The sequence below is a fragment of the Micrasema longulum genome, unplaced genomic scaffold (genome assembly GCF_059751315.1).
Source record: "Micrasema longulum isolate JH-2025_06_02 unplaced genomic scaffold, ASM5975131v1 h1tg000534l, whole genome shotgun sequence".
Lineage (NCBI taxonomy): Eukaryota > Metazoa > Arthropoda > Insecta > Trichoptera > Brachycentridae > Micrasema > Micrasema longulum.
The window spans coordinates 765,234-778,182 of NW_028277730.1; the positions used below are offsets into that span (position 1 = coordinate 765,234).

Below are 12,949 nucleotides of genomic sequence, written 5' to 3' on the forward strand. Positions count from 1 at the left end.
GACTTGGTGGGAGTGGAGGCGGGAGAGAGGTGTTTATAATTTAATTTAATTCAGTGATCGTATGAAATAAGACAACTTGTTATCAAAGAAATCAAGACTGGTATGTTTGTTGGCAGACCTAAGAATTCTATAGGGGAATGAAAACCATAGTTAGTTCTATGGTTATCGGTATAAAAAAGTCAGTTTCGTCTGAGGTTTCAAGATGGGATATTTAATTTTAGTGAGCTCAGTAGTTCAGGCGCATCAAAGAGTAAGCTGAGAATTTTAAATAGGACTAACACAAGAATTGTTTTTTTCTTTCTTTTGCGTAATGGGAAACGTTAATGTAAATATATGTTTTAAATTTATATAAAAAAAAAGTATTTTTTAGTAATATTGTATACTTACATATTTTCATCTAAAGAAAAATATTCAAATGTGCGTAGGTACCGGCACAAATAAAAATAACATGTTTGCATAGTTCACCGACTGACACTTACATTTAAATAGGCTATTAAACATCCGAATGCACTGAACGTCTTTACTCTTATGTATAGAAATATATTTTTGATGAAAAAAAATTTGTTACAACTGTATTTGACTAGCCTGCTTTTAATTTGGTCGATGTTATGACTATAACGTAACAATATTCTTGGTGTAAATATGCTTTACTAATTATAATAATATTTTGTTACCATTTTTATTGATCAGTGAGCCTAGAAAACGTCATAACGGTAATTATTATATTCAAAATAAACTTGCTAAGCATATTTTTAGTATTTTCAAATGTTTGTAAACAATTAATAGATTATTCTCGAGAGAGTATCAACATTGGCGGAAATAAGAATTGATTTTTTTTTTTTGAGAAGTGGACTAGGCTTTTATATGGTTAACATATTACAACAGAGATGAAGAACATTTTAGAGAAGGCAATATAGAATTCTAGGCATCTACAGGGCCTATGACCTGGTTTAAGTGGCCACATTACACACTGTGCAACATTCAACATTCTGCCCATATTTGAACATCTATATTTCTTCAATACTTTCATCTGTTGATGTTTGTGAAGTTTTATTTGGTTCATGATCTGTCATTAAAAACACCAGGCAATGACAGGTCTTAGGTCAGTAAATGTCTATGCTTTTGAAACGTTTTTTCTCAAATAAGCTTTCCATCTCAGTTTAAATATTTTATTTAATATTTCGCGGGTTTTACTCGTATATTAATTTATCCAACCTTAAATCAGTTGCTAGGTCTAAATATTATTTTATTAATTTTATCGTCAAAAATTTCAAAAAAATTTATTAAATATTTGTTTACAACCACTTACCTACTTTTCTATGACTACCGGTTTCGAGACATGCCCGTCTCTTCGTCAAGACATTAATTACATTATCATGAAAATCCCACATCCCGCCCATACCACGTTTAAATATTAACTTAGATCTAATTATCATTAAATTAAGCATCATCATTCCCTTTCTAATGGTGCATGGAACACTGGATTGGTATACCAATCGCAGCATATCTTGATCAATTTCGTTACATGAAGGTAGGGTGACCAGTCTTACGCTTCAGGTCCCAGTCCATGGACTATGAAATATTCTAGTGTACGAACACCATTTTAAATAAATATTTCATATCATGTTGGGAATTGAACCTGAGACTTCTTGCATGGTAAGCAAACGCGCTGACTATTACACCACTAGACTGACAGAAATTAATCACGTTTTTTTAAATTATTAAAAAAAAGAATAACCCGTTATGTTTTAAGGAAGTGACCGGACCAATTGAGAGAATATATTTCTTGGATTTCCCTCTTGCAACTGGCGGGAATCGAACCCGTGACACCAGTTTCGCAGTTAGCCGACTAACCCACTGCGCCACGGCGCCTGTCAATTAGCAATATCAATGAACTGTACACTTTTTACAAATCACCTAACTTATTCGCTACACGCATACTTTTTCAACTTGGATTTAAATAAAACTATGTTTTTTTTCTTTTCTCATTTTGTATTACCACTAGGTTTTTATTTCTTTATATATTAAATATGTATATTATTGTGTATGTGACTCAAATAATAATGAAAAAAAAATATGTATGTACAGTAGAGTGGGCCGATATTTTTTTTTCCGAATTTTGAAATGAAAGGGGTCTAAAAAGTTGCCTTTTGGATTACTCAGAATGCAAAGAATATCGAAAAAAATATATTCGATACTACTTTTGGCCCTTAACCAGAGCTTGAAATTTTAGAAAATGTCGATTTTTTGGAGTAAACCGGCTGTCATTTTGTATTTAATTAAGAAAATCAGTTAAATTAAATGTTATAATGTGCATTAAATCTTATTAAATAAGCATCTAAGGGCGTGAGTTGCACTTTGTTTTGTAATAAATGGGTAGCATTGTTTTAATACGCCATTGTTTTCGTCAATATAAGCCAGGCGCTCGACGGAATTAGTTTCGCGGAGTGTAAACTTTTTGCATTTCGGTAGTTTTAAAGCTTGTTCGAATTTGTAATGTAATTGAGTTATTTATTTACTGACAAAAAATAATTTTATCAATATAGATAATTAACAAAATGTTCAGACAGTGATAAACTTTAAACCTCGGTTGAGGGCCAAAAGTAGTATGGAATATTTTTAAAAATATTTTTTACGTTCAATGTCATCCAAAATGCAACTTTTTAGACCCCTTTCATTTTGATGTCTAAAAAAATAAAAAAAAACTCATACATCATCGGCCCACTCTAATGTACAGCCCCGTGCATCAAAAATTCTGTGATTTTGTTATTTTTATGTATACGCACAATGCGTCAGATTTTATAATGTTATTTGTATTGTAAGTCCTCGTATGCATATATTATATAAATTTTTTGTCTTTAAAACTACAATCTATTTAAAAAATACATATTATCATTTTTTTTAACAAAATGGGTATCTTTGTTTTACAGGTTGACAAAATGAAGGTGAAGATGGGAACAATACGGACTCCCCAAACCTCTCAACCGCCAACACCTCAAAGTGACTCCCGACCACCTAGTCGGTCGGAAACGGAATCACTCAGCAACGAAGCTAAAAGTAATGTTCCTTTACCAGAACCAGCCAAACAACCGGAAAATTTTACTATGAATAAAACCACTGCAGCTGTGCAAGAACCAAAACCCCAAGAAACATCACCAGACGACCAAAAACTTGGGGCGGAAACGCCGAGACAAACTAATGAAGGCAGAGAGGAAACCAATTCGCAAGCTCCCTCAGTTATTACATCGAGAAGACAAGTTCGAACCATAACTACAGCCGGTCATATCACAACGAGCGATATCGTGGAAGAAGAAGATACATCTAATGCGAGTAAGACTCAAATTGTTGAAGCGCCATTAGAAAAACAGCCCGAAGATCAAAAAGAGGTTAAGGAAGAAATACAAACCGCAGAAAATGTACAGTTTCCTACTGGTGCAGATCCCCCTAGACAGGCCCACTACTACAAAGTTGAACATCATCCAAATGCTGTTCTCGTAGCCGATAATGATATCCAAGGAGCCCCGGTGGAATACGTCAGAGGTAGAATTTTAGAAGCGGCGATGATAGAAAATTACGAAGAAAAACTCCGGCACTATAATCCTGATAGTAGATACTATGCGAGAGAAATCAAAGGACCAATCAACCCCGGTCGATACAGTACCCCGGCACCAGAAAGATCACCAAGTCATTATGATAAACGTTTTCAGCCCTTCCCAAGACAAGGGTTGTACGGCAAAATGGTCACAGTTTCAAGATATCCATCTCAACAAATTATACTCACTCAAGAGCCTGGGCCGGGAGGAATGAATGGTGAAATTCAAGCGATAGCCTACCAAGGAGATCAAAGAGAATTGTTAAGAGAAATTGCAGGAGACGCTATTATTACTCCTGACCAAAGAGTGATCATAACTGAGAGTCCCACATCTCGTTACCAAGATGGATCACCGATGCATCAAACAATTCAATACTCTTCCGTGTCTCCGATGATTAGCGGTCACATATCATCAACGTCTCCACACATCTATCAGCATAGTGAAAACATCGGATCGCCCGCAACAATGGAGCTGGTCCATACAACCGCTTTAGGACAACAAGCTATAGGAATCACGATTGAGAATCCTCAGCAATTTAAATACGAGCAGCACGATCCAAATGCTCCTATTTCAGAACACAAGCCCTCGACATATACGAATCTTCAACCGGTAACTTCTTTATCCGGTCATCAGAGCGTTTATACATCTGGAGGGTATATAACGTCGCAGAGTCCGCAATACCAAAGTCTTCCACCGACGTATACCAGTTACATGACAAATAAGGAGCTGATGGCTTTGTACCCCAGTGGGATGAGAGCGGGCGGAGAGAGTCCTCCTAACGGAGTACTATACAGGGATGATCCTAATTTAGCGTCTTCGTCTCTTCAGCATTCGGAGAAGTCTGGACCTCAAATAGTATACAGCCACAGTATTCCTGGGCATGGTCAGGGTATATATGATGGACAACCACCGAGCCCTATTTCTCAACAGGTACGGTATAATGTATGTAAAGTTTTTTAAATTCGTAGAATTAGTTGACATATATTCGTTTTATTTATTAATACCTTGGCCCCGATTACATTGAGAAGTAAACATTTATCTACTGAGTAAAATTAAGTTTTCTGTATGAAAAGCAGAATATGCATACAATTTTTTCTTCTAAACATGTTCAAGTATAGGTTACCGACGAAGATAATTGAAAAGTTTATGCAAATATACTCATTTTCGTACACAAATATCGGTTCTTATTTATAGACACTCGAAGGTTAACTCTGTTAACATTCCATTGTAATCGGAGCCCTTATACCGTTATATTTTAGGAGAACTTTGTTGATATGCTTATGCAAAATATTTATATCTATACCGACTATATTAGGTATTAAGTACTTGGAAAAAAAACCTTCCTCGACCCACAGAGGTTAAGTTTCAGGACACATTCTTTCCGAAACACTTTAGCGATTTTATTGTATTAGGATTATGGTTTTTCAATTTTTGATTTTAGCTCTTGAAAAACTGGTAAATAATTCATGTGCGCGCGGTGATGTAAAATCGTGTTATCGCAAGCAAAATATATCATATTTTTAAGTTCAGACATTAAAAAAAAAAACGGAGACATTTTGTTTATTTACTTATTATATATACGGCCTAAGGCAATTACAACAATTACATGAAGAAACATAAATGCAAGAAACTGAACAAAAAGAACATAAAACTATTTGGCAAAGACAAACAAGGGCAAAACAATAATAGTATACTATATATTCAAAAAAACGAAAGACCAAAAACTTAGAGCTAAACCATGCTAATCCAACTTCATCCCACACTGTTTAGTCGCGAAGAGATCTACGAAAAGCCGGAAGATCTATCCCAAAAAATTCCAAGTCGTGTGATGAATTGACTAATCTACACATTCTGGACATTGGGGCATAAAAACCAAAGTTGCTCTTAGAAGATTTTATAAATAGCAGATTTTGACTTCTGGTGACACGGTTGGGAACATGAAAAGAAATTGATTGCAACAGAGATGGGACATCACTTAAAGCATTAAGTATTTTGAAAATGCATAAAAGGTCCATCTCAGTTCTACGTCTCTCCAATGAAGACAGATTAAGAGATTGCTCTATTTAAAAATAGGAATAATTACCCCTTTGTAATCCGAGCAACCATGCCACTTTTCTTAGAAAACGGTGTTGGACAGACTCGATATGGTCGTATATAATAATTTTTTCCCATAATTTATAAAAATAAACATATAATTTAGTCCGTTTGTAGCAAAATAAATTTAAGACCATAAAGACGCTGGTCATCTTACATGCGGGCATCCTCCGTCACTGTCGAAAAACGAATGAATCTTTGTTACACAAAAACTGGCCACAGAACAGCGTCTCTGTCTTCCTTGGTATGAGTTCGTACTCTCTCGTATACCGATGTTTTGCTGTATTGGCGTGACATTCATTTTTCGCGTAGCAAGGATAATTTTTTTTTATTGAAATCCAGCTTAGCAATACAAGCTTTACTTTATAAATCTAGTATGAAATTTTCCATTTAAAGATTACAAAAAATAGAACATCATCATTAAAAAAATAAGAAAGATGTATTTATTAATTTACGGACGTTGTCGATTTAAACAATTTATAAGGATAAAAATTAAAATATAAGAATAGTTAAAGACATAAGACAAGATTTGGACTATTTATTTAGTGTTCGGTTAAATCATTGTAAACTTGAACCAAAAAAGTTCAGATTTTGTCTTGAGTATCGTATACGATGTGTGTTCAGAAAACAACGGTAATTTTAATATTTTAGTTTTTTTAGTTTTTTAAAATTATTATGTTGGTATACCTCAACGTCTTCACGGCCATCTTGGAAAAGCTTATACCTACTACTCGTAAACTTTTGTTTTACTCATAACATTAGACGAATTCGAATTCATTTATTAGACGTACCTGTAGAAATTATAATGGACTCAGTATTGATGTAGACATTTTTAACTGCACGTTGCATTTGTACAGAAAATTTCTTCATGGGGTCGATTATTTGGGATAGTTGCTGAATGTGCATCTGGAGTGGTTTATGCTATGTATATGTGCCGCATGTAATGTATATGTTTGTGTATGTTTTATATGTGCGTTCATGTGTGTGCGTGGATGGCTCGGAGTGCACATTCGGTATTTTTATTTATTTTAATTTATTACCTCCATGGAAAACGCAAATGTTAACAATTATTCTTTTCTCACTTGAAATTCTTTTTTTTTTTTTTCACGTTTAATGTTTATATCTTTTGCATAATTTATGAAAACTTAATTGGTCTTACTATGTTAAAAAAATGTTGTTTTTAATACTTATTATGTATGACTATGTTTTCTGAATAAAATAAAATAAATAAAAACAGACTCACCACAGGCCTTTGTTAGCATTTTACATACTTTGTTATACTTTATTTCATTTTTTACACAAAATTTAAAACAAATTTTTTGATCCATTAAAAAAAAAACTTCATAAAAACACGTCTCACCTTAGCGGCTGCTACAGAGAAGGTAAACGATGAATACAGCTGATAATTTTAGCATACTTTAGGGGCATGAATACCAACATAGAAAAAAAAATGACAATCGGACTCTCCAAACCCGCGAAATTTAAAAATTCCCGTTATTTTCTGAACAAACCGCGTATATCAAGTCATGTATTGTATTTAGACTTGTATGACATCATAACCAGACAAGAGTTGGTGAAAATTAAAGGCAGATGTAACGTTAATATCAATATTTCTTGGGTTCTTCCATCTGTTGATTGTTATGAAGTAAAATAGCCTTAACCTTGTTCTTTGTAAGTTTTTACTTTCTAAGAAATGAATGATAATATATTTCAATGTTTTTATTTGACTGGTTTTAAAAAACAATATTTTATGTACATTTAACTTTATGAAAGTAACAAAGTAGGTACCGGATCTAACCCGAGGTTTTTTAAGATCGGAAGAAAAGAGATCAGAAGAGTTTTGAGAATTGAATAAGGGAGAACACGTCTAAGCATTAGGCATTCAGAGTCAACAGATTGAAGTAGGTAAAGAATGTAAGAAAAAAAGTTAAGAGCAGTACATTTTTTTTTACATTTTCGAGCGTTTTATCGTATTAATTATCATCGTAATTAGGTTGTAATTAAGTAAATTCGTTAAGTACGTGCTAGCAACGCTTTCTCCACCGCTAGATTCAGATTCGCACTAATGCGCTGATCTTGTAAAAGCATTACCTCTAGGTCTTCTAAAATATTGTTTTCCTTTTGGAATGCTATGTAGGACCCTTTGGTATGCTATGTAGGACCTTTTGGTTGCTATGTAGGACCCTTTGGTATGCTATGTAGGACCCTTTGGTATGCTATGTAGGACCTTTTGGTATGCTATGTAGGACCCTTTGGTATGCTATGTAGGACCCTTTGGTATGCTATGTAGGACCTTTTGGTATGCTATGTAGGACCCTTTGGTATGCTATGTAGGACCCTTTGGTATGCTATGTAGGACCTTTTGGTATGCTATGTAGGACCCTTTGGTATGCTATGTAGGACCTTTTGGTATGCTATGTAGGACCCTTTGGTATGCTACGTAGAACCCTTTCAGGCGGTCGGTTGTCCTCGATCCTTGCGACCAGTAGCGGTGTTAGGGTAGGGCGCGGTTGGGCGACCGCCCAGGGCGCCAGATATAAAGGGGCGTTGTGGCGCCCCATTTTATCCACTCGCTCATCGAGAAAGTCCAACATACTTAATTTCCTAAATTTAGCGACAAACTCGTTATAGTGGTCCACGATGAGACTATAACTACTCCAAAAAAGTCATTTGAAGTTGAATTTTTCAACAGCCTTTTGGACATTACCTCAATTTCACTCAATGGAAGATTTTAAAAGTTAAATGAGTACTCAAAATCTGGGTTTAATATAAAAAAGATTCCTGAAAAACCAGACCTTCTCAAACTCTTTGGTAATTTCCAATTGAAATTAACAGTAGATTCTAAATTCGATATAGATGGTTGTACTCGTATGTTGTGTGATGAACTCATAAGTCTGAAATCATTTTTACCTGATCAGAATGTGGTTAATCCTGTCATTGTTTTGAATTGAAATCAAAGATCGTAACAAACAAGAACTGTACCTAAATTTATGGATAGCGTTGCGAATATTGATCACTATACCTACCTGTAACGATTGCTAGTGGGGAAAGGAGTTTTTTAAGCTTAAACTGATAAAAACTTATCTACGATCGACAATATCTCAATCTAGATTCACAAACTTGGCATCTTTGTCAATCGAAAATGAAATTGTGGAAAACATAAACTTAAGTACGCATAAAAAAGTTCATTGAAAGAAAGGCTAGAAAAGTAAAATTTTATTAAGTGTTTTTTTAAATAATGGTTATTTCATTATAAACCTTGCCTTTTTTCGTACAGGTCTGAAGAGGTGGAAGATAGGGGGCGCCGTAGAAATACCGCCCAGGGCGTTGGTAGTGCTAAAACCGGCCCTGTTTGCAACGTAACATGCTAATGTCGTTCTAGATCCTAGTTTACTTACCAATGCACGATTCATCATCATAATCCCACTGTCCGCACCTAATGGTGCTTAGGTCTCTACATTGCAAACTAAATACAGCGCATATCGATCCTATGTTACATGAAGGTGAAGTGATTAGCCTTACGCTTTAGATCATAATATTGCGATACCACCTTTCTAATCAATATTTCATGTCTACATTCGGAATCGATTCCGGACCTAAAACATGGTAGGCGAACGCGCCAATTATCACACTACAAGGCAGAGTTATCTCTGCTCGATTGGTTTATTCAGGATTTTTACCTGAGAACAGCCATCGAGTCGAAACCACTCGTCTAGGATTCTGCTTCTATTTCACAAACTGAACTGTATTATTAATTCGACCGGACAGCTTGACCACCTCATACCGCGCACAGCATCTGAGGGCTTAAGAGCTCTCTGTAAACAGGTAGCCTTTGGTTCAACAATGTTTTGAGTATTTCCAAATGTTTGCAGACAAGCTAGATTTGCCCTTAGGGAGTTATTTATATCTTAATTCATTGCAACAGAGAGCGACCATTTTTGAGAAAGGAGCCTATGACGTGTCATTGGCTGGTTTTAGTGGCCACTTTACACACTGTGTAACATTCACCATTCTGTCGGTGTTTAAACACCCCATATCCTCAACTCTTCCATCTGTTGACTTTTGTGAAGTTAAAGAGCTGAAAACCTTTATAATGTGGATGAGATTCATTTGACTGAACCAATTCACCTACTATGGAACGCCTGAAAACAATTTTCCAATTTTTATGCTTCTTACACCAGATGGTAAATTAAACAATGTTTTAAGTATGTCCAAATGTCAACGACAAATGCAAATGCCAGGTCAAAAGCCTTGTAAATGCCTAGACATCCATATTCCCATCTCAAAAGTATTTTCCCTCTACTTTGCCATAAATTTAGATCAATTAAATTGATGTATTTAGTACGTTTAAAACTTTATAAAAATGTATTCAAGGCATAGGTACATACCACAAGAAAAACAATTAGCCATACAATATGTTTGAATGTTTTTATTTTCTTCTTTAATATTAAGTTCACAGATTGTTTAAATGTTTTCTTTCCTTTTTTAATATTAAGTTCATAGATTGTTAAAATTTGTTAAAATTTTTATTGTTTAAATGTATACTATGTATTGTTACAAGAAATGTACTATTTTTTTTATGTACCGTCCCAAATGAGTTTTCTCGTACAACTCCTGGGAATATAATATCATGATATTCATGTCTTATATGTTTTATTAATAAATAAAAAAAATAAATAAAAAATATATATAAATGTGATAAAATTATAAAATAAAAGTAATCAGTAATTAGAGTAAAAGGAAGCAATTCTCTCTGAATTTTTTTATTTCATTTTATACATTTATTTGTAATAACAACAATAAATTTTATAAACAATTCATATTATAGTAAAATGTGTTAGTCCAATTAAAGTTTTTTAAGACGATAAAATACTCTTTGTAGTCATACTAATGAACAGATTGAAAATTGGTATATGAAAAATTAATAAAATATCATACGAGAGAGTTTGATAATAATGATTTCGTTCCCAAGGCGTTGGGAGGGATGGAAAGGATTATAATAGATTAGTATAAAAGATTAGGATAAAATAGGAAAAAGGAGGGATTCTGTTGAGGTGATAACCCTTAAAATGCCTATAAATAATAGAGACAGGAGAATGACGTAATAGTGATACAAAAGTAGTTCATACATTAATTTTTGTAAATGAGAATGTTTCGAATCAAATATATTAAGAAAGAAACAAAATTTGTCATAATCTGTGCAGCTACGGTTTATGAAGGAATTTTGAGCAAAGTTATTGGATGATACATGATTGTAAAGAAGTCGAACTTGTCTGGTAAATCTGGTAGGATAGTTTAGATTGATGTTTTGCAAGTGATAAAAGCTTTCAATTATATTATTCTAGATCTTGAATAAAAAGCACGTCAGAAACAGTTATTCGTTTGGTAAGAGAAGTCAGATAATGGAAAGAGGAAGAGTCATCATACGAATCTAACGTTCGATTCGAATATTATTTTGGATTCGATCTAATTGATTTATGTAAGTAAGAAATTGGGGATTCCAGACGACCCGACGGAACCAAATTCAAAGTGGCTTTGAACGTAGGAGTTATGCAAAGCTTTAAAAGAAGCTGTAGTTTCAAATAACTTTCTTTCAGTATCACGAAATATGACAATATTCGAAAAGACGCGGCTGAGTAAAGACATTACTCTTCCTACTAGGCTGGCTGGTCATGTACGCTTCAATCTTCGTCTTTCTCCTCAGGTGACCCTGTATGGGAACAACAGCTCCGTGCAGTACGTGTCCAGCAAGCACGGCGAGCAGTACGGGGGCGCGGGCCCGGCGTCGCCCGCGGGGCTCGACTACGGGCCTTACGGGGGCGCGCCGCCGGCCGCGCCCTCCGTGTCTGTGCTGCTGGGGCCCGAGGGCGGCGGCTACGCCGGACAGTGGGTGGGCGTGGCCAACACGGGGAGCGTCATACCCATGGAGGAAGGATTCGAAGGAGGTAACTTGAATTTTTTTCACACAAACGAGCCAAAAGGCCTGGTTTAGATTAGATTTTGGTGTTCTGCGGGTAGGCTTCAGAGCGCTATATGCATATTTTGGTTTACATGCCAGTATATGACAACTGACAACCGTTTGACAAGGTTGTCGTACACTCGTCTATTCTATCTATACAAAAAGCAACGGGGCTATGTATAGCGTGTGAGCTCGCCAATATATGACAGTAAAAATTTTATTGTCTTTGAATTTCCTAGAGTTTTAACCATCGAAAAAAAAGAAAATTGCAAATAAAATCAACAGACATTGGAAATTTGATGTGTATTATTTTAATAGATTGTTTAGAACAGAAAAATACATAGAGAAATATGCATTTTAATTTTTTGTAATAAAAACAGTCTAGTAAATTCGAATAAATAAAAATACGCTTTATATTAACAATATTAATTAAAATGCAAAAATAACATTAATTACTTGAAAAATAAATATTACTGAGTGTTACAAACATAATTTAAAAAACGGATAGCGATTAAAAGTAAAAACTATCTTTAGTTTAATTCTTATAGCGATAAATACATAAACATTATAAAACAGGACTTATACAAATACAAAAATAATATTGTAACTAGGCGGCTACCTACACGGTTAAATTTCGAAACACCACGCAATTTCTTATCTCGGCTACGCTATGTAAAATGAAAAAAAATATTTAAATTAATAATTTCATCACGTCATGAAGTCGCCCCTGGGTAGCGCCTGCTAACGTCAATCAACAAAAACATCCTCGTTTTAATTACAATATTTCGGCTACGCCATGAATCTCTTTTTTTAAATAATTTCTCACGTCACAAAGTCGCCCCTGGGTAGCGCCTGCTAACGTCAATCAACAAAAACATCCTCGTTTTTATAACAGTATTTCGGCTACGCCATGAATTTCTTATAAAAAATGTCAAAACGTCACAAAGCCACTCTCTGAGTGTCGCTACTGACATCATTTACAAAAACATAATTATTTGTGCTTTTTTCAGGTACGCAACATTTTTTTTTAATACACTACCTAACCGATAAAATACTATTAGTAATTAAACCAAGGTGTGCTTTAAAGTTCCGTATGGCCAAATAATATTATTTATTATTAGAATATTATTGACATGTAGTTCAAGCATTGCTGCATTCACGTTGCTTTACTTCTGAGAGCTTAACTGCTTTGTTTTTCTATGGTTATGTTAATGTCATCTGTCATGTATTGGCGAGCTCACAGGCTATACTTACGCCAAGCAACGATTTCCAAAATAAGTATTTATGAATTAGAGATGCGAAA

The 12,949-nt window shown here is 34.6% G+C and overlaps 1 protein-coding gene across 4 annotated transcripts in view; it reads left to right on the forward strand.

The window, feature by feature from the left end:
* Window positions 1–12,949, forward strand: part of LOC148280807 (uncharacterized) — a 42,231-nt gene that overhangs the window by 13,972 nt on the left and 15,310 nt on the right. For 2 of the 4 annotated variants that reach the window (XR_015822504.1, XM_088227761.1), the window contains exons 2-3: window positions 2,931–4,523; window positions 11,392–11,632. Coding sequence is in view for 2 of the 4 variants with exons in the window: in XM_088227761.1 (XP_088083887.1) it covers window positions 2,940–4,523; window positions 11,392–11,632 (1,825 nt within the window). In the remaining 2 variants the exon portion in view is untranslated. Of the gene's footprint in view, window positions 1–2,930; window positions 4,536–11,391; window positions 11,633–12,949 lie in introns of all 4 variants that reach the window. The other 2 variants (XR_015822503.1, XM_088227760.1) reach the window with 1 other exon arrangement.